Here is a 22131-nt window from a genome sequence, read left to right on the forward strand (position 1 = left end):
GAGAAGCAGCGTTATCGCAAATGGACCGTAATATTGATTTACACAATTACATAATAAAGGCCTGCCATACTGTTACAGTCGCACAACAATTGAGATCCGACTCGATAGGTGGCGCTGTAGGAAAAAAGACAAACGGAAGTTGTGAATGGACACAGCGGAATCTGTTATGATGGCGCACAGTGAACGATTCAATAGTAATTTCGAGTAACTCTTTGTCCTGCGGTTCTTTTCAGCGCTATACCTTCTACTCTTTGGCGAAATATTTGACTCGTTAAAATGGGAAGGAGCAGGAGTCGAACTCCTCCGAGGCGTGGTAAGAAACAACTCATTAGTTCGTGCCTGGTCGATTAAAGAAGGTTCCAAGATATCGCCATTTCTGTTATAGGGTCCTGGTTAAACAGCGTTCTCAAAACAAATGTATTGCCGACTACAAACGCGCTTTCCTTCATTAATGCCCTGTAGTGAGAGTAATCGATGTCATTTAGCACTCTTGGAAAGTAACGTAAATATTTGAATTCTCCGTAGTTAAGTAGAATTTTTGGTTGTCAGTATTTAACTTGAGTAGTTTTTGTATTAATTTAGTCCCTTCATTGCAACACAGATGTATTTTCTCCTCTTTACTTTTCCAAAACAGGCACGATACATAAACATATAAAAGATCACCATCCATTGCCTAAACTGTGTGACCGAACGACTTAACGAACAATGCACGATGAAGCTTTCTAAAACTTACATTTCAAAAGCTCGCGAGGCTTCATGGACTCACTAAACCTCCTAGCGGCCAAAACTTTCATTCTTATTTGAGCTATGTGTGGTGGCTTTGCAATATTGCAACAGTGTTTGCATATTATTGCAACTAGTTTTCATGAATTGAATTCACATTCATTTGCTATGATTCTGAACAAATCGTGAATATATATGCCAAAGATGTGATGGTCAAACAAAAGTCGCGCGCATCAGACCATCAAAAGGAATAAACAAACCTGTTCAGTACCAATATTTTTAAGTCACATTTAAGTCATTGCGTTGTGAATATACTCTATTGTGAATATACTCTAAAACAAGCACAATAAATATATTAACACAAACATACCCAGTTCCATGTGTAGATACTGTACTGCATTGCTCTTGCATCCCTTTGTGAATTCTTATCATATTGCCTACAGAACGGAGGCGTTCCCGCTCAATTTCACGAGAACGTGATCGAAGGCGAAGGGAAAGGGATCGGTCACGGGATCGTGACAGAGAAAGGAGAAGAAGTCGTTCCAGATCTCCCCACAGGAGACGTTCAAGGTGAGGGAACCTGCTTTAATGCCATAGGGAATTTTCATACATTTTGTGTTGAGTAGAATCAACTTTATAGAATGTTCCACATTATCAAGCATAGACATAGTACAATAAATAAATAAATATATATATATATATATATATATATATATATATATATATATATATATATATATATATATATATATACACACACACACACACACACACACACACACACACACACACACACACACACACACACACACACACACACACACACACACACACATACACATCTTTCACTCCCCAACTTAGATCTAGTAATAGTTATTGTTGCCACAGAACATAAATAATATATGCCTCTGAGGTAGTGGTTATGTCAGTGACCCAGTGGTTATGATTGTCCAATTTTGCAAATGCCAATCGATACCTTTCATTGTCACAAAATCTGATCAGCCGCAACGACTTTACTACTTTATTTACCTGTTGTGAGAGGGGGTAAGAATATATAAAAATGTTTTTTGGTTCCCTCTTCTGCACAGATGTTTACCTATTGCCGATAGGTCTGGAACATACATTACTTCATTATTTTCAGCGATTTGTTCACTCAGTAGTTGTGATAACTGGTCCTGCAGCTGTCGATGTTTCCTTGTGCAGGTCTCCTCGACGCCATCGCTCCTCCTCTCTTTCACCTATGAGGCAAAAAGACAGACGTGAAGATGACCGTAAAGACAGGTCATCAAAGCCCATTCAAATATCAGGTATAAAAGACGCACTGTGCCACCACCATAGTAAAGTTGACTTTCAAAACAAATGTTTCCATACTAAATAACATTAAGTGAAGTAAATTATGACTAAAAGCAAGCGTATTCTTGAGGCGGGGAAAACCTGAGCAAACAAACTGTTTGAAGGAACAAATCAGCAAAAAGCGAACAAGATTCAGCAGAAAAAAAAAATCCACGTCCACTTGCTTGATGTTTTAAGTAACATTATAGCACAGACTCTGTTATTTAAGTAAAATGTATTGTAGTAAGTCATTGAAGAAAAAGTAATACTACTCCACAAGATGTTTCTCACACACACACACACACATGAAAGAGACTAACTCACTAAAATTGTGATGCTTGTTAACTAGCTTACCAGACTCCTTCCTTTGTTGCAATGTTAGGACTGACATTTGTCCTCAGTTTATATGCACCAGTTATGGAATTCACACACTTTTTTTAAACAGCTGAGGACATGCAAGGCAAAACCGAAGAAGAAATTGAGATGATGAAACTTATGGGATTTTCAACATTTGACTCAACTAAGGTGAGTGTGTATGCTGTGCAAAAAAGTTCAACAAATGATCCAAAACTACAGGAACATATTTTCATTCACAAAGTGAATCTCTCACACATTTAACAAATGTGATGTATTGAATCATATAACTCTTTTCTATCAGTCTCTTGCGTTGTTTATTTCTAATTTATCACCCAAAAAAATCTGATTTTTTTAAGCGTATTAGAATTGAACGTTTATTTTACTATGTATATACCAGGATTATAACTATACAGCAAAGTTAAGAGTCGATGCTTTACTTGGTTTCCGACCCACGGTTTAATATATGATTATTATTATTATTTTATCATTAATTTAATGCAATATTAACATACATTAGTACAAAGTATTTATTTATCGAATCGGTACAATGCACATTAATGAACATCAATATAAAACCAAATGTAAATATGACAGATTATAGCTACAAAGCTAGTTTTCATCCATAGCCCCCTGGCAGGCCAATACATAATAAAGAAAATATACTGTACACACACACACACGCACGCACGCACACAGATCGAATACCTGAGCAAAATTAGTAACATGTGGACCATCCAAGTGCACAAATGGTTGCTGGTCCATGAAATATGCATACTATCATAAACCGGTCCTTGGTAACCAGAAGATTAAGTGTGCTCATGCCCACATTTTCCTATGCATGATGATGATTTGGGAATTTGTTTTCAATCAGGGGAAGAAAAGTGAAAGCGCTACCAATGCGTATGCTGTCAACACCACCATGAAAAGAAAATACAGGTATGACAAGTGTATAGGAGAAGCTACCCTTCTTGTTCTCCAAAAGTGGAAATTATGAAAGAGGAATATTATTGTTTGAGTAGAGCTAGTTGTGCTGCGCTTTCAGGTCTTATTGCCTCAGCACCCGGGTGTCATGTTAGTCATCCGGTGTTGGTCATATTGCTGATTTAAAATGTCAAGTTTTAAGTCCCCTCACAGCAAGCCTTATTACTGCTATTGTCAATATAGCCAATCACCTCTGCAGGTGTTTCTATGCAGAAATTCTCGTACTCCTATTGGTGTGTGATGATGTCATCTGCAAGTGTTGCGAGGGTAACAGTGATGTAATGTTTCTTTTTTTTTCTTTTTTTCTTTTCTAGGCAATACATGAACAGAAAGGGTGGATTCAACAGACCACTGGACTTCATTGCATGAAATTATTTTGCTACTATCCTCTTGAAATGTAAATTTGTTGTACTTGACAAAATCAGGATGTTTCGTGCTGTTTGGTTTCATTTTCGTGACCTTTTGTTGTTGTGTAGGACTTTACCATACACATATACATTTTTAATTAATGGGAGACATTAATGTTTTCTCCGTGATTATATTACACCACATTTTGGTATTGATGCATGGTTCATGGCAAACATGAGGTACACAAAACCTCATGCTGTTCTATATTTACTTATAAGTTTAGTTATGTAAAACAATAAAAGTCTACTGAAGGTAGTGTTCTTACTTTTTAAACTGAAACAATTGGATGCAGTGATAATGTCAACTGTTTAAATCAATAAAACACATTTTCTTCAGTACTGAGTCAATGTAGCAAATAATCAATTCACTTTTTTATAAGTATATCTAATAAAACTTTTAATATGCATTACTATATTTTTCTACATAGTCAACGCATTGCAAAACGTTTATAAATGTTCTTATGTAGTCTTCAGGTCATAGCAAAGTTTCGAAACACTAAGGCGTAATGCTGGATGCAGGGGACTCGGGAAGATGTCCTTATTTTTGTCCAAAATGAGGCTAATAAGCGTCTGCGCTGACGAAGGAGCAAATTAGAAGACGGCGTGCACGTTTAACAAATCCCGATCGCAACAAAACAACATTGCGAGAACCAATCAGAATCCTACACCGCAATACAGCACATGACGGAGGCGTGTCATCTGTTAAAATGGGGCGTTACAATTTATGAACGTGGCCAATGATTGGCGAGTTTATCATAATTTAACCAATCGCCGCAGACAACTGTATCCCAGCTAAACAACCTCCATTGTGGCTCAACACGGGAGCAATGTTGTCGTGTAATGCGAACCAAAATGGCTGCTCGGACTTGGGTTTCACAGGACGGCGTACCATTTAAACGATAGACAACTTCAACGTCCAATAGAGGTCCGAGTTACCGGTGCCAACGACCAATCATAAACTAAGCACACGCAAATCTATTCCATGGACTACAATAATTGACTGTCATCCGAATCTTGAAAACACAAGCCAGTCAGTGGAAGACAATTTAGAAGGTAGCAAGAGTCACGTTCTCCGAAATTAGTGTCGAGCAAGACGTGTGGCATGATGACTGACGTGACGAACTAGCACAACAACTATTAACAGTGATAAGTTTGGATGACATCGTCGGATGAACTTTTATAGAGACCTAGATTCTGTAACTCAATTAACGAGGCCAACATTTTGCGCTTTTGGACCTGGCGAGAGGTCAGAATCACTCATATTGTGGAATTCGTGACTAACTTTAATCGCTAGTTTAGTAAATTGTCACTGAGCCTAAACTTGTCCGAGCCCGTTTTTCGGAAAGAATTGTTCGAAATTGTAAACGCGCCAAGCAGTACGCGAATCTCTCTGGAGCGACTTAGTTTACATTTTGTTGACAGTTGTCTCGAATGAGAGTCAAGCATCCATCACTACTCAAATAGTTAGCCCGAGCAGCTAAAAGCTAGTCTCTACCTGAACCACATCAGCTGACATTTTTGGAACAGCACCAGGGGGAGAAAGCAAGTGTGTCTTGCTTTGTCTTGTCTTGGCACATTTTAAGTTTCTTACAACCAGTTGATACTCGATCGGAGAGACAAATACTCGCCTTAAAATAACCGCTGGCAGAACAGTTTGAGAAAGCTCCTGTGTGAACGAAGAGGTTTGTGTACAGCCACGGAATCCCCCATCGGATTGTTTTAATACCAGTTATTATTATTGAACATGACGGCTATCGGAATGGTGCAGATGCTGATCGAAGCTGCCGAGTATCTTGATCGCAGGGAACGAGGTAAAGTATAATTTTATTAATGTTTGTTATGGATTTTATGCATTAGGAATATGCAGCGACACCCCTCCCCCTTTATGTGGCTTGTTTGTGCTATCACAACGACCATCCACACATCTACGCTTAATTTATTTTACGTGGAGCATTTGCATTTTATCTTTTCGTGTATTTTGCTAAGCAGTCCTGTATACAACACTGAACCTCGAAATGTTTATATCAAATTGTCAAATGCATGCACGTGTGCGATTACCGTAATCTTAAGATAAATGGGAATGGTCTGCCTTGAATTGCATTGTATCAATTTTTCATTTTTATTTTAATAAAAATTAATGCGATGGCCAAATACATTGTTTTTACGATAGCCCCTCCTTTTCTACTGTTGTGGCTTGCTACTGGGGTTTATTCCAGTTCAAGATGACATCATTGTCCAGCCTTAGGGGAGAAAACACAGCATAAAGATGGGACTTGGAATGCTTTTATAGTGTTAATTACCTATTAATCTCAAATATGTCAACTGAATCATAAAAGAATAACAAGCACAATGTGCTCTTCCTATATTTTGGCTTTTTGACACTGTTTGACCCAAAGGCTACTGTGTTTGTGCTTTGCAGAAGCTGAGCATGGCTATGCCTCCATGCCACCCTTCATCAGCAGTCGAGAGAGGGAAAATTTGAAAAAGAAGAGCAAAAGCAAGAAAAACATCAGTAGCAGGTAAAAATTAATAACCTCTGGGCTTCAATTTTTTTTTTTTTTTTTTAGATAATTCTGCACCAAGCATATAATCAGAATGCTGCTGCACAATAAATCTCTTATCCCCCATCCAATTCTTTTTCATTTTCCACTTAGTATTATGATATTATTACAATTGCATTATAACATCTTGGTATTGGAGAAGTTAACGTGTCTTCTACACAGTCTCAATCAGGGATGGGCAATTATAATGATAAAGGGGAACACATTTTTTTTTTCAGAGCTACAGGGGGCTACATAGGGCTGCATAATATATTTCATGCTCAATGCATTTATAAAATATCCAATGTCCTGCATGTCATTCTAAAGCCTTGGGCCCACACACATTATGGTACAGGACATTGCAGCAGGTCCCCAAGGTACAAACACAATGGATACCGACAGGCTGTGGATACAGTACTGTAGAGTAAGATGTGACCCACTGTTAAAAAAAAAAAAAAAACAACAACGGCTATTTACATTTATTTTTATTTATTTTTTCCCAGATTTACAAATGTTCCAAAGCGGGTTGTTCATCACTCAGGGACATAAGACCCGGTTCAAGTGCAGCTAGGCCATGTCTGCCATCTGGTGATATTACAATTCAAATCAAGCCAGTGGACACCCGCTATTTGCAGGTGATAGGGACTGGGCTGGCCTGTGAATTGCGAAAATCCGCACATACTTAACGCCAATTGAAATACACTGGGGGGGGGGGACCTTTTCTATAAACTTCAAACAAAATGTTTCAATAAATCTTGATAACGCTCCCATATGCATTGTCCACAAAAGACGGGTTTTGGACCCCCCAAAACGAAACCCAAAAAGGTGAATCCTAGTTGTATCAAGGGGCCACGCAGAGTATGGTCCATGTAATTTCACATTGTTTGACTAATATCAAAAGAGACCAGCGGAAGGCAATAACTAAGTTGATTTTGCTGACCGATTTCAAAGACATGGTGCCCATTTATAAGACAATATACAGTAGGATGTCCTTTTCAGATGAAACAAGGACAAGCGGTTGTCTGTCACTCAGCTTTTTATTGTGAAAATGATAGCTTTGTGGTGGAAAGATTTTGGAATGACTTATCTAGGTCTATTTGTTTCAGTATCACAATCAGGCATTTGAAAAAGGCTATGTATAGACTTTTAGCATAGACTGTATGTGTCTACTTTGTTGGTGAAGAGCTATGATTTGTCTCTTTATTGTGCTTGATGAAATCACGCAGCGACAGCTCCAAACAAGTGTCTGGCTGATGGCCACTGACCACTTGTTAAGGCAAAGTGGGTCAGTCAAGGTGACTGCAGGAGACATTTCAGCGACGAGCCGCCCTGACAACTCAATCAACTCAACATGACTGCTCAAACGAAACGTACAGTACCGCATACATCAATGCAGTCAAAACAGGTTTCTGTTGCAACTGCATCTCACAGTTTGTGTGCTTTGCTTTGTTGGTGAGGTCACGGTTTAGTCGGCCTGTTCGGCACGCAACACTTGATCATTTATTCAGTGGCATCTTCCTTCTTTCTATTCCAGGATTGTTTATAATACTGTACATTAAGTTGCAAAACTGGCAACATCAATACACATCTGTCCATGCAGTATTTGCTAACTGTAAAAGTAGTACAAAAATGAGGTGCCCTTTGTTAATAAGATATAAAAACAAGTTTGAGTCATCCTTTGACAGTTTATGCATGCTATGAGAAAAGTTCTGGCTACAGAGGAAAAGGGGATGCAGTTCATGTTGCTGTGTACACTTTTAATTCTTAATTAATATTAGTTTTGTCCGTCCATTTGATGAACAGCTAATTAAGGTGGTGGTTATTTAGGTTATTATAGATTAAGAAAAACAAGCGTTTATCCTTTTTAATCATTAATTGAAAAAGTGTCTGGTATACGTGAAATGATACAAAATGCAGAGACACCAAATGGTACGGTCTGTATTTTGTTACGAAAATCTGTATGGCCATAATGGTGATTACATTAGGCACTAGGTCTGATTTGACAAAAACAAAATTGAGCCATTCAGTCTTGAAAAAATTTGATTTTGGGCAAAAAAAATTGTCATGCACCATGACAAGGTTGCTGCAACAAATACCTTACAATAACAATATGAAAGCTGTAATTCATTAACAATTTTGGTTATAGAGCAATGATTGCCTTGTGCAATTGAACACTATGCAAATTCATTTTATCATGTTGCATAATGTTCATGTTTTTGATTAGAATGTGAAAAATATGGAATCCGGACAGATTGATATGGAAGTTAGTCTTGTAGGTTTGCAACTCTGAAAATGGATGGATGTTCATCATTTGCCTCGATGCAACCTGTGATGTATAGAAGGTTTGTGCAGAGGATGAGCAGAAAGACTTGGAAAAAAAAATACTCCACCTTGTTGCCAAGAGCCATACGGTACAACAAATGCATTACTGCACTACCACGAAAACAGTAGCTTACAATGTCTGGTCACAATATTAGGCACGCTTATGCACTAATTTTAATTCTAACAGTTGTTTTCACTCATTCAGCTACACTAGAGGGTCCAAATATTAGCAGCTTTAAACGGCTTCAAACTACAACCTCAAAAAGAAATGAACCGTCCATAATGTTTAATTCGTACCTTTCGAAAGTGTAAATCAAGGCATTAGGATTTACTGCAGCTCTTGTATTACATCATATCAGATTATCAGTTGTAACATGAAGATGATGACGTGTTATGTCTACAGTAGCCTATGTAAATTGGTGACCCGGTGTTACTATGGCAACGGTCTAGACACATTTCCGCAACAAGCTACAATAGCTTTAGAGCTGGTAATTCAAGGTACATCATTTTACATGCAGATTTTAAGGCAAGGATTGCATTTGAGTTAGAAGTACAAAGCAAAATGTAACCAGGACTTCTTTCCAATACAGTACAGAAGGGCTTGTGAAGTTTAGCAACTCAAGTCGTTAAATGAACAGTTGCTCTATAGACACTTGCTTATAATTAGGAGTGACCATTGGAGCTTTTCATGTGATAGCCATGGTTTTAGCAGTATTGATGAGATTCGCTGTGTTGTCCTCCCCTTTGTTTTTGGTTTAACAAGGAAAACTATCTGACTGTATATTTTTGAAACATGACATGTTTTAGTCATAATGCATGTTAGCTGAAACTAATATAGGGTGAACACTGAAGAGCAAGTTTTTTTTAAAAAATACATACTGATGGGTATTCAGATATGTTATTTGATAAAAGCAGGCTCATAGTTGATTGGGTTTCGCTATTCTTTTACTTCCATGATTTATGATGAACAATATTCTCATCATAGAACATTTATAGCAGAGGCTTTAACATTGGCTGCGAAGATCTTCCCCCACAAAAGAACATATTTTCCTGGCTTAAAGTCTGCCTCGGATAACCACAAGATTCACGTTCACTGTCATTCTGATAATATTTCTATTTTCCAGGTCAACTGGTTACACATTCCAACCTCAAACATGCTAAGTTAATTAATACTCTTAATTGTGCAAAGGTGTAAATAAAAGTGACTATTACGGGGACGGATGAAAACCCACTCCCATCTTTGCTTAGTCCGTCTTTTTTCTTCAAACTTCTTGTCCTCCGTTCGCAAAATAGATGGGACAGATGGACGGACCATTCCGTCCCTGGGAAGGAATGGCCCTCACTGGGTATTATGATATAATTATGCTAAAATCATACGATGCTATCATCACTCACTTATTGATGCAAGATGTAAAGTAGTCTTTATACAGTCAGTGGTCGACCAAGTGGATGACAAGTTGATGAAAGAAATGTCGTGATCTCCTTCATTCAATTTGGTGGTCCCTATTTTATTTAGTTTAGAAATTGCTGCCCCTTTAATACTACTAGTTTGGATATTTAACTGTGATTTGCTAGTGGGTGAAGATGAAGAGAAATCTTTGGCTGCTGCTGTCTTCCGTTCAATGAAGATCCCAGTGTGGAGAAAATTGCTCACGGTTGAAATGTCTGCATTTGAGAGGTGCCAAAGATGTGACGATATTTTTGTTTGTTGTGATTCCCTGTCATACAATCCTCTAATCTTCACACCATCTGCAACCAGTGACTTGGAGATGCGCTTGTTATTGAATTGAATGTGGCGTCTATTATTGTGTTTTAAAACCTGGGCACGACATTATGATTTCTTGAAGGGAAAGGCAATGCTATTTAAATGTCATAAAATGTGGAGAAAGTGGGAAAAAAGATTGAGTTCATAAAGAATTTCTCAGTGTGATTCGAGGCTCCTCCATTGCCTGTTGTTTTTCCATGGAGTAGATCTGTAAGTGGTGGGGGATGGGAACATGTATGTGCATGTGTCAGTTGTAGTGCCTTTCCCGTCCCGAGTCTTTTCTCTCTTTTTCTTTCCTCTTCTATTCCACTCTTTCGCTTTCTCTCTCGCTCTCTCTCTCCCCACACCTCCCCCACCTTTCTGTGTCCTCCCTGCTTGGTTCCCACTCTTGGTAGGGAAGAGAATCAGCTCCTTTATTGCAGGGAGGCGAGAGGGAGAGAGTCCTCCCCCACCTCCCACATGTACATACACTCTATATAGTAACTCTATATACACTATGCAAATGTTGCATCCTTGTTGAGGAGATAAATGGAGTCCTTTATATGCTCGCCACCCTGAGAGGTTCTTCATCTTATCTTTCATCATTCTGGGCATTAGACTATTTCACTGTAATGCTACTTTTATGTATCCATATTCCCTTTCTAAAAACAAAACAGAACACCAAGGACATATTTAAGAAGGTGCTGTGCGTAGCGTTGTCAGGCCTGCACCACAATATTGAGCAAGGTATGGTGTTCTATATCTTCAACTTTTGAGCTAAACAATCATGATAATAAATAATATATGATAGTAAGTCATAAAGATATGACAGGGATTCAGACTGCCCCTAAATGACATTTTGTTCTGAAAATTTGTGACAGTGTAAATACATTTTCTGTCTATACTGTACTCACACCCATGCAACCAGTAAATTTGATTTTTTTTGATTTTTTTTTTTTTACTGATACTCTTTCTAAATATTCTTTCTTGGTGTCAAAATTCTGCTCTGACTCCAGACTCCAGTCCATTTATTGATAATTTAGTAAAAATAAATTTACAGTACTGTACTTCACTCAACTTATAGTGTGCGACCTTAAATTTTCTACTTGCACCTTTATATTTCAAGTAAGGAGCCACTGTGTTTTCTAGTAAAAAAAATAATTTGGTGCCCTGTATATTAATAAAAAAATATATTAATTTGAAGATATGCTCCATGAGTTTTACTTCATCATGACTCGAACCATCATCGTCATTCTCTTTCGCTTATCTGAGGTCAGATCGCTGGGGCAGCAGCTTAAGCAGGGAACTTGCCTCTACCTAGTCACTTACCAGCTTGTCAACTTGCAGTGACAGAGTTTCTCACCCTATCTCTGAGGGAGAGCCCCGACACCATGTGGAGGAAACGCCTTTCAGCTGCTTGTATCTTGTTCTTTTGGTCATGAGCCACAGCTCGTGACCGTAGGTGAGGGTAGGGATATAGATCAACTGGTGAATTAGGCATTTTGCCTTCGGCTCAGCTCCTTCTTCACCACGACAGACCAATACAGGGTCTGTATCACTGCAGACAACGCTCCTCACACAAAACACTAAAAATTCTCGTCACAAGTGTTCTGTTATTCACTTATGAAAAACTGACTACAAGTAGCTCTATTTGTAATGAACATTGTTTTCTCCATACAAAACGTACCGTATATATTCCAAGCTGTTATTGTGTCATTGAGCCTGTAGTATAATTAATGTCTCCATTAGCTAATGTACTGTAAGGTTCAACTGAATTAGGCTTTCTACTCGATGGTGTCTTAACTGGGGTCATTAAGCATGAAAGCTATCTGAGGCATGCCTGCAATACAGTTCATCATTCTTAATCCCTAACATGAATGCTTTCCTGTCAAATGTATAGTGCCAGCCGATCACAATCATCCGGCAAAGGGGAGATGCGTGGTCACACATTTCGGTTTTACCAAGTCGGTCAAATGCATGCACAACGTCAAAAGTCTACAGTGTATTTTTATTCATCTTTAATAATCTGATTATACGTACAAGAACAGTCTAGAACAGCTATCTTTAAATGGCAGGCAGCGATCCAAGCCTGGACCGAGTCAAGGTCAGTCTCATGCCATCCCACCGTCAATTGCCTGTATGTGCATTGTTATGCTGGATTTTCTCCGACAGTCCGCTTTCACAGACGGTGCACATGGTAGCTCCTGTTGTGTTTACCAGAGCAAAATGAGCCAATCAACTCTTTTGGTTGAGGGCATTTGTGGGGTGGCTGTGACAATGGTTCTTTGAAAATCGGTGTTTTTAAGAATGTATAATTGCTATTTTCCCGGAAGTCAGCTCAAATGTTGTTCCTCATATCTTCGCAAGACCTTTCTTTGAACTCCTATATGTTATGTTAATTGAAAAAAAAAAAAAAAAAACTTCATAGGTTGGTGTTAATGCTTGTTTATCTGTATGTGTCAGACCATTGGCCAGCGATGAGTCTCGGGCACACCATCTCGCCCAAAGTCAGTTGGGACAGGCTCCAGCACACCTGCAATTCTTGTGAAGTTAGTGATACAGAGAATGGATGCATGCATTGGCCACCTAAATCAAAATATTCTTGACCTTTGCCCTGAAAATCCATTGCAGCCAGACCTTTCAGAATATTCATTGAAGATCTCTGGTCTGGATCTAGCTGATCTAGCAAAGCATACTGTGATTAAGCTTCCCCCATGTTTCACAATTGGGACAGTGGTGTTTTCTTTTTATGATTCTGTCAACATAGACTTCATGTGCCTTGCCAAAAAGCTCTAGATCTGTTTCATTGGTTAGTTATAGCCTCCACCAAACCTGGGACCCTGTTAAGGATAAGCAGTCCAGAAAATAGAAGTGTGGAGGATTTTGTTGAACCAGTACTTAAACGCAATATCTGATTTTTATCTGCTGATTTTTAATAAGTTGGTATTTATTACTCTGTATTTATTATTCTGTCAAGTTCACGTTTCAAGTGATCATTTGGGGCATTTCTTTTAATTACAGAGGGGTCCCAACAGTTTTGTGTTTGTGTGTAATGTGTCCCAACCTGGCTGCCAGCTTGAATTTCAGCACACTTTGAGCTGGATATTACAATTTTGGAAGAGATTATCCGTCCAAGTATATTTGCCAAGAAACTCGAGCAGAGTTAGCGAAACGGAGATGGGTCAGAGACTGAAATTGGGCCTGAATGAGTGGTCGTGTTCTCCTGCCAGCACTGTTATGTCACAAGCGGCTGTCTGAGCTCTGTCGGAATTCATATTCAGTTGGAGGGGGCCAGCGCGGTTGTGTGCACCAAAAGATGATACCCCTAGTATTGTTTCGCATGCATGCATGCACGTAATGAACAATCATTTCCAAAATAATTTTCAAAGGTCCTTCACTGGATCTCAGTTGGCAGGAGTAATGGCTTCTCTCAGACCAAGGAAAAAAATGGTGTGTATACATGTGCCAGTGCAATTTAGAGTCCTCTGAGATGAAGGAGCAGAGGCTAATTTTGGACATTGGGTTAAAGGATCAGTCGAGGCAGTAGACTGGATCAAGAATGCGGAGATATCTTCTTCCCTCAAACACCTCCACACTCTTTTGCATAGGTCAGGCAAATCTCCACCAATAAAATGTATCGACCCATGATACTCATTGATTGATTTGAACTTCACAAAAAGGGCAGAATATCATCTTGTTACTCACTTTCAGCACTGTCACTTCCCCTTCCCTACTGTGTTGCATTCAATCAGGCAATATTAAGTGGCATAGTCTTAATGTTTGTGGTTATATGTTTACAATTTGCCCACCTCTTCACCTGTCCAAGTATATTTTTTGAAAAACCACAGCTCTCCTCCAAAGAATGAAGTGCCGGCTTTACAAAACCCAATCTTCCTTTAGTCCATTTTCCTTGAAACTCACATTAGCCTACTCTGACTGCCACAACCTCCCACACAGCCTTTTCTCACTCGCTTTCATTCTCACACCCCCACAGTACGCTGTGAGACTGCAGTAATTACACACACGCAGAGGGCTACCCTGTTTTGTTTTCTTGCTCATGTCTTCCTTTGTCTCCACAGGTCAACACACAATGAAATGGAGAAGAACAGGTATGTAAACACCACTCTATTCCATTTGCCTAGCGTAATCTTATAATGTACATAAACAATGGGCTGTTCCTCAATCCACAAAAACATCTGATTCCTGATCCCATATCTTTCCAATGCAATCTCTTTAAGGATGTGAAGAAACCATGGACAGTCGTTGATGAGCAGTTTATCAAAGTGCAACATATTTGGCCTACTTAAACAGCTCAGTTTGATTATTGCTGGACAACGAATCCAGTTCCCCCAAATTACATTTGTAGTAACACGGAATAAATGAGGTCATCAGTTAAGTGAAAGTTCATCAGTTGACATGCAAACTGAACCTTCTGTCAAGGTAGTTCTGAGCCCTGGGCGCCAACGGCCCAATTGCATCATTTGGCCACTGCACGTCGGCGATACGTCTGCAACGCACGCCGCGTGCACGACAGAAATTGTTGCTGCACGTAGAATGGATGCTCTCATTCTCTCCATGATTGGTCCATTAAGTCACATGCTGCGATGACTTACTCAGCTTTTCCCGGTTACTCGCCATAACAACAAGCGAAGCAAATCTTGCGTTGCCCCTCGCTATAAGTGCACGTAACTTAAATAAATTGATTTATTATAAGCCTTTTCACCTTATTTTCTCTGTTGATATGTTGAAGATGCCATGGTGTGTGGCATACAGTTGTACCAATAATGCACATTTCAGCAGTAATGCAATAATAACATTTCTCCAAGGTATATTTTCAAGTACCACTCAAGACTTTTCTGTATGTCAGAACCATGAATAATAAATACAAAGCAAAGTCCATTAAGTAAATAAAAAAACTCTCTGAAATGTGAAGTTCTGTCAATCAGGTTTCACAATACCGAGATATATAGATTACTAAACGATCAATTATTTGACTGCAAAAATACTGTGCTTGACAACTTAGCTTTTGCCAATTTTATAAAACAGAACAAAAACACAGTATTTTAATCTTTATTATTATTATTATATAATTAGTTATCTAAATTCTGATCCTTGTTATAGTTTTATTAGTCAGTTTAGTAGAACCCAGTTTCTTCTGTATTCTGTTAAATAGAAATGCTACATCACAGATCTATTGCGTTATATGTCTGTCACCTATTGACACATTGCCCTTCTGGCACTTTAACCAAAATAACCTGCTCCTATCTTCTTTTTTTTTTTTTTTTTTTTTTTGAGTAACTTGGACACCATGTCTGGACAGTGTTGTTAAACATTGACCATGTTATGTCACAAGGCAGACTAGAGCATTTGCATGTTACATAATGACATTTGCACTTTGGAAGTCAAATGTGAAACTGTACTACCTTGTACGTGCTTTTCTAGTCTTACATTTATGTCTAACCGCTACGGCCATGATCAGACTATGCTCAGATTGTGCAATTGTTTAATTTAATTCATATTCCACAAGCAAAACATTAGTCAGAACACCATAAGCTGCACAGAACATATTACTGTACATAGAAAATTTGGGGGTTGAGCTCCTCTTCAATGATGTGGTGCATTCAACTTAAACTGCATTGAAATAGCCTGTTGTGTGTTCAATGACACTACAATTAGATGATACAGTACATTTTGGCAGTGAATTTCACCTGCAGCAGGTATTAAATTATCAGCTCATCTCACTTTAGGTTGCCGAAGAAACATTTCTACAGTAGGCTAAAACATCTGACGTACACACTCCCACCCACTGAGGTTCACACATGCACACTGGCACGCACACACTTTGTGTGTTGCATAACAGCCGGGTCAGTCGGTCTCAAACACCCACCAGACATTAACAAATACCAGAAATGTAAATTGAGATGTGGAAAGAAGATACTCTAGATGTGAATGTGTGAAAAAGATGTCAAGGACAGATGGGCAGATTAATCATGTGACTTCTGATAGATTCACATTGTTGTTGTTGGGTTAGGAATGTTAATAGTCGTCACCACTTTGAAAAGGTCTAGTTAAATTTGCAGTTTATTTGCAGCATCTTTTGGTAGACCAAAGTAATGGTCAGATCTTTGCACTAGTTAATCATTCTGCTACCTTTCCAATCAGGTTTCCATCAAAATTATACATGGGGAATATTAGTAGCGAAAATATGTTTTGCTAGTTTCTTGACATTCAAAGATGTGTAACTTTGTCTTATTTGTTTGCTCCTTTCTGCCTTCAGACGGGCACATCTTCGTCTGTGTTTAGAGCGACTGAAATCTCTGGTTCCTTTGGGTCCAGATGCCAACAGGCACACAACACTGAGCCTGCTGATGAAGGCCAAAGATCACATCAAGGTGCGTGTGGTTATACTTTGCTCAATTAAAAAAAATGATAATATACTCTTCAGTTTATATATAGATCATAAAGTAGAATCATTACAATAAAAAAAATTTGTAAATGAAAGACTAGTCTTATTTCCACCAAGCAATACAGTACACTTTCTCTTTATATAATTCCGATTACTAAATCCTGAAGTGCACTTATACGGTACCGTATCACACAGTACTGCTTGGCGCATTGGTAATATTTCATCTCTTCTTGTTCACTATTCAGAAGTTGGAGGAGAGTGACAGAAGAGCCCAACACACCTTAGAACAGTTACAGAGAGAGCAGAGACATCTGAGAAGGCGTCTGGAGCAGCTTGGTGTGGAGAGAGTCCGCATGGACAGCACCGGCTCCACCGTGTCCTCTGATAAATCCGACTCTGACCAAGGTCTGTCATGCGTGCAGTTTTTTTATCCATTTTCTGATAATTGTCTAAAATATTTGCTTGGAGGATTAGCTCTCCTTGTTTTGCTGTTGTATCTGTTGGTCCTTGTGCCCAATTGCAATTGAATGCATCTGTAGCAATAGTCACAGCTACATAATTTAGGGATTATCAACTGGCCGTCCGCTCCCTCGAACTGTCCAATACGGCCCGCGACCGAATTCCTAAATATCAGGATCAAAGGAAAAATATCATGTTGTCCACACTAAAGCAAATGAAAAACGCAAAAATTGTGACTGTAAAAGCTAAAAATGCCTTCATTTATGAAATGCAATTCAAAATAAACTTCCGTACACACTATCTTGCGAGTGACGTCACCTCTTCTTTTGCGCATGCACTTTGGCGATGCATTCGTTCACACGCTAATGTCTCTTTTAATATGTAATGTGAATGCTTACACAAAAATAATCAGATTTCACCCCAAAATGCGTTATTTTAATTTTTTTACTGCTCTAAATTTCATAGATTTTAATGGCCTGGGATATAGACATTGATAAGTTCGGCCGAATGTTCTTAGCGGTCATTCTAACAAATCCTACTTCTTCCCTGTTGCCCACAGAGGACCTGGATGTGGACGTGGAGGGAACAGACTACCTGCTGGGTGATCTGGAGTGGAGCACCAGCAGCGTGAGTGACTCAGGGGATGAGCGGGGCAGCTTGCGCAGCAGCTGCAGCGATGAGGGCTACGCCAGTGCCAGCCTGCGGCGCCTGCAGGACACTCAGGAGAGGGCCAAGCAGCCGGCCTGCGGCACTATAAACCTCACTGGTCACTAGTCCATGTCCCGTTTCCTCTATTCCCGTTCCAAGAATGTTTTGCCATGACCCGGTTGTATAACCACCTCAAGACCCTCACCCTCTCTCCCACCTTACCAGAACTAACCCAATTCTGAGGCTCATCAATCCAGGCCTCTGCAGATTCTGTGCCCCATATCAACTTCCCACCCTGACTGAGCGCCTTGAAGAAACCCGCCCACAGCCAGCCCGTCATTATCTGACGGTCGTTAAATGTGACAGACTCGACACCAATCAAACGAGTCGGGTCCTCCCCTATTTCTCCCTCCGTCCATCACAAATGCAACTTTCAGCCAGAGAATGTTACTTTACAATATCCCACTGCCTCTTTTTTTAATGTATCAAGGGGTACGGGAAGCACTTATGAGATTTCACCACAGACAGACATACTCCATCATTGCTTCTTGATGTACTTAAGACGGTGCTTCAAAAGGTGTGCCACACAAGCGGGCCTTTGTTTCTGCCCAGCTCACCACAGCCGGTCATCTGTTTTTTATAAACATCAACATGTCAACCCTCTCTTTCGTACTTTGGAAGTCATCTATAGGGTGTTTAATAACACTTGAAGGGCACACGGCAGAACAGCAATATGAGTCTCACTAGCAAGGCATCTTCACCCTGACCTTTTTGGTTTAGTGGTGATACGGTCTGCCACTCTGATGACTGTGGTGTTTTTCATGGGTATGTATTAGTATGTATGTGTGTGTGTGTATGTCCATGTTTGCCTGGCAATGACAGTGGTCACCTGTCACTTTCTTTGACCATCCACCAGCCCCTCTTTGCAAAAATGTTTTGACAAGTATTGGTGCATTAATATTCACTACTTCTTGACCAGGTGTAACCTGGGATGGAAAAGTCTACCTACTAAGTCAAGAGGCTGAGGAACATTCCACTAGGTTAGCAAGTGAAGGCTGAGAGCTTTTTTTTTTTTTTTTGGGTGGTTCGTAAATTTTCCTGCTATCACCCAAAAATACAATACTGTACCCGCTTTAGATTTTACTGCGTACCAACCAACCGAGGACTCAATTCTGTGTGAATGCCTGAAAGACCCTCTCTTTTGTCTTGCCTTGATACCTATTTATTGTTTTGTAAGAAATGTACATCTACTGTCATGTAAATAGTTCACAGATGTCTATCAGAAGTATTTATTAGATCTGATAAAAGCTAGAGATTAATATAAATATATATTTAATTAGTTCCACATAGCCTTTGTTCTTATTGTGACGGTTCACATGTGTAGTTTGTTTGCACAGCTTAGTCAATCCATAGAATATTTAGAAACGTCTCTTGTGCCTCAAGGCTTTGTGTCCGTTGGAAGGTTTGGCACAGATTTCTTAGAAGACGAAATGTTTCCCTGTGGTTGATTGTGTTTTGCTGTTTAAGACAAAAAAAAAAGTCAATAGAAAAAATATAAAACAGAAAAGGTTTATAGTGGTGCCAGTGGCAGCAGTATAGTAGTGTGGCCGCCATCAAGGCGCAACAAAAAAGTCCTATCTCCTTGCTTGGTCAGAAAGACACTTGCACAGTGAGGATTTGCAGTATGTTTTGAATGTAGAAGTCCTCCATCCTGCAGCCAGTGTGTCTGAGAAGCAACCCCCACCCCCGAATGCCACGGCCGATATATCTGAGCATGAAAATGGTACACAAAAATGAATACATAAGGTGGAAAAAAGAACAAAAACACAAAAATAGATATTAGTTTTCTGAGTGTGGAATGCTGCTTCTTTTGTGTGAGCTTAACCCCCTTCAACCCAGACAGGAATGGTGTAGAAATCATACAAATGGGATGTACGTGTTGCAACCCTGGGCAATTGGTTATGTGCATCTCGATAAAATTAAGACAAGCAGCCCTCAAAATTTGGCCACCACGAAGGGTTTTTGTTTTGGTGTGGTTCCAACATTTGAGTCCAATAGTTTGTATGAATTACTGTTGAATTAAAAAAACAGAGCCCATAAGCAGGCATTTACTAGCAGAAAATGTGCAAATTTTATTGAGATGAAAGAACTCAATCGTCAAGTGTGCAAGTAAGAATTATTTAGGGGAATAGAGGCATTTGTAGGCACCAGTAAAACAGTTTTGTTGTATAATGCCAAAAGGAAAATTGTGCACTTAAAAAAAATAGTCATGTGTTATACTTAGCATTTAATTACCCCCATCCATGGCCTTGTCCTCCACCAATCTACATGTGTGTGCCTGACCCTAACCCCCAGTACACATACACACACACACACGCACATGCACACACACGCACATGCACACACACACTGGCATCTCTGGTTCAGACCAGGCATGTATGTGGTGAATGGAGAGGCCCTGGTGGCCCTGGTGCTTTCAACACCTATGTCATGAGGCGGGTGTTCAGTCTCAAAGAACAACCAGTTGTTTAAGCTTACAGGTTTCAGCACTGATGGATCTTGTGTTCATGTTTGTATGTTATTTGATTTGTGCATACTTTTGTGGCTAGTATTGCCTTAAACTGACCTAAAATGTAAAAACCCAACAAAAATGTACTACATGTTTGAATATGATCTGTTGAAATGTTTTGAGACGTGCTGTCGTTCATGAACACAACCACACACATACTCAGAATCATTTTGCCATGAATATCATTGTCACCTGATGCTGCCTTTCCTCTAAGGTGGCTCATTTCTTCTGTGTTTAAAATCAACCTAAAGGTGGACATTTTGTGCACTTAATTTTTAAGAATTGGACAACTGAAACAATTTACAATTTGTGGCCGCAATTTATATTTGCCAGTGGAAATAATAAATAACTTTGAAACCCTTGTTTATCTACCTAGCACCTTGACATTGTCTTTATTTTTTTCATGACACACAAAATACTTTCATATAAGTTCCAAAGCAGGGCTGTCCAAATTCGATCTGGGGGGCCTGTTCTAAGGGCTTCAACAATGCCAATGTTTTTGTTAGTGAGTAATAAATAATCAGGTCGAAGGGTTGGGTTGGCATGAGCAGTAATGAGGAGCTTTTTGTACAACACATGAAAGACATGGCAGGCTGGTTCACACCAGTGTTTTCAGAATCTACTTGCCAAATTCAAGGTTTGTATGATCATAGCCATCTGACTATTGCACACCCAAAAGCCAGGGAAAGAGAAGATGGGGGTGTTCAAGGATGTTTTTTCCCTTTTGGAATGGTGGTAATTGTTAGTTAGATGGCAGCCAAAAGAAAATTAATTGGGAAAACAAAAAGACCTTAAAGCTTCGGAGCCAACCAATTTCGTAGCCAACGTCTTTCAGATACAGCTTTCATATCTGTACCAAAATGCATTTAAATTGTATTTCTTGATAGGTTTTGTTAGTAGCATGAGAAGGAAATAAATAACGATTATAGTTCAAGAATTAAATCAGTGTGATGACAGTCTACTTGCTTGTATGTGTTGGGTAACTATCATTAACAAAGTTCTGTACGTTTGTATTTATTTTTGTGCGTGTGTGTGCGTGCAGTGATGTGGTCATATCTCCATACCATCTTGAATCGGTGCCAAGGCCAGAGACACATTTTGGCATTGTTTGTGTGTGTGTAAGAGAACCTTCTTCCTGACCCCTCAGTGTCTTTGTTTGTTAAATTAGTAGTTATGACCACCGTTTGCCTTACACACCCAAGCTTTACACTTACACAAATATTGATGTGTGTAGTTGCTGCAGACAACAAGGTTAGACTCCTGGGATTGATTGACTGCATCCACAGTCAGGCAATCACGTTGCAAATAATGACTTCCTCTGTCTTCACAACCCTGACTAAATTGATTGATCTCATGATTATGTTTACTTGTAAGGAATTCATTGATTGTTAGTTAATCAGTTTATTAAACTAAGTTGAATTAGTAAAATATTTTTGGATTATCATTTTTTAGCTTATTTGCCACACCGTTTGATATTTAAGGTTCAAATTTCAATTTTGGCCTTTTGTACTCCCACACCCAAAAACCTGCATGTTAGATTAATACACTTATTCATACAGCAAAAAAAAAACATACCTATAGGTATGTTTTTTTTTTGCTGTATGAAGAATTTGTCACATGCAAGATAGGAGAAATAGGGTCAC

The 22131-nt window shown here is 39.2% G+C and overlaps 2 protein-coding genes across 2 annotated transcripts; both read left to right on the top strand.

Annotated features, from left to right (window-relative positions):
• The first annotated feature begins 127 nt into the window (after nt 1–127).
• snrnp27 (small nuclear ribonucleoprotein 27 (U4/U6.U5)) lies at nt 128–4136 on the top strand. Its single transcript, XM_088376600.1, has 6 exons — nt 128–313; nt 1167–1293; nt 1927–2030; nt 2501–2580; nt 3284–3348; nt 3708–4136. Exons 1-6 carry the CDS (start codon nt 277–279, stop codon nt 3760–3762), a joined length of 468 nt encoding a protein of 155 aa, XP_088232726.1. The 5' UTR covers nt 128–276; the 3' UTR covers nt 3763–4136.
• Nucleotides 4137–4681: 545 nt separating this feature from the next.
• mxd1 (MAX dimerization protein 1) lies at nt 4682–20863 on the top strand. The gene is made up of 6 exons (XM_088376747.1): nt 4682–5611; nt 6220–6319; nt 14486–14515; nt 16684–16798; nt 17058–17217; nt 17831–20863. The coding sequence occupies exons 1-6, from the start codon at nt 5545–5547 to the stop codon at nt 18043–18045; spliced, it is 687 nt and encodes a 228-aa protein (XP_088232873.1). The 5' UTR covers nt 4682–5544; the 3' UTR covers nt 18046–20863.
• Nucleotides 20864–22131: the final 1268 nt, after the last annotated feature.

The sequence above is a fragment of the Syngnathus floridae genome, chromosome 5, assembly GCF_059516105.1.
Source record: "Syngnathus floridae isolate MCC-2025c chromosome 5, RoL_Sflo_1.0, whole genome shotgun sequence".
NCBI lineage: Eukaryota > Metazoa > Chordata > Actinopteri > Syngnathiformes > Syngnathidae > Syngnathus > Syngnathus floridae.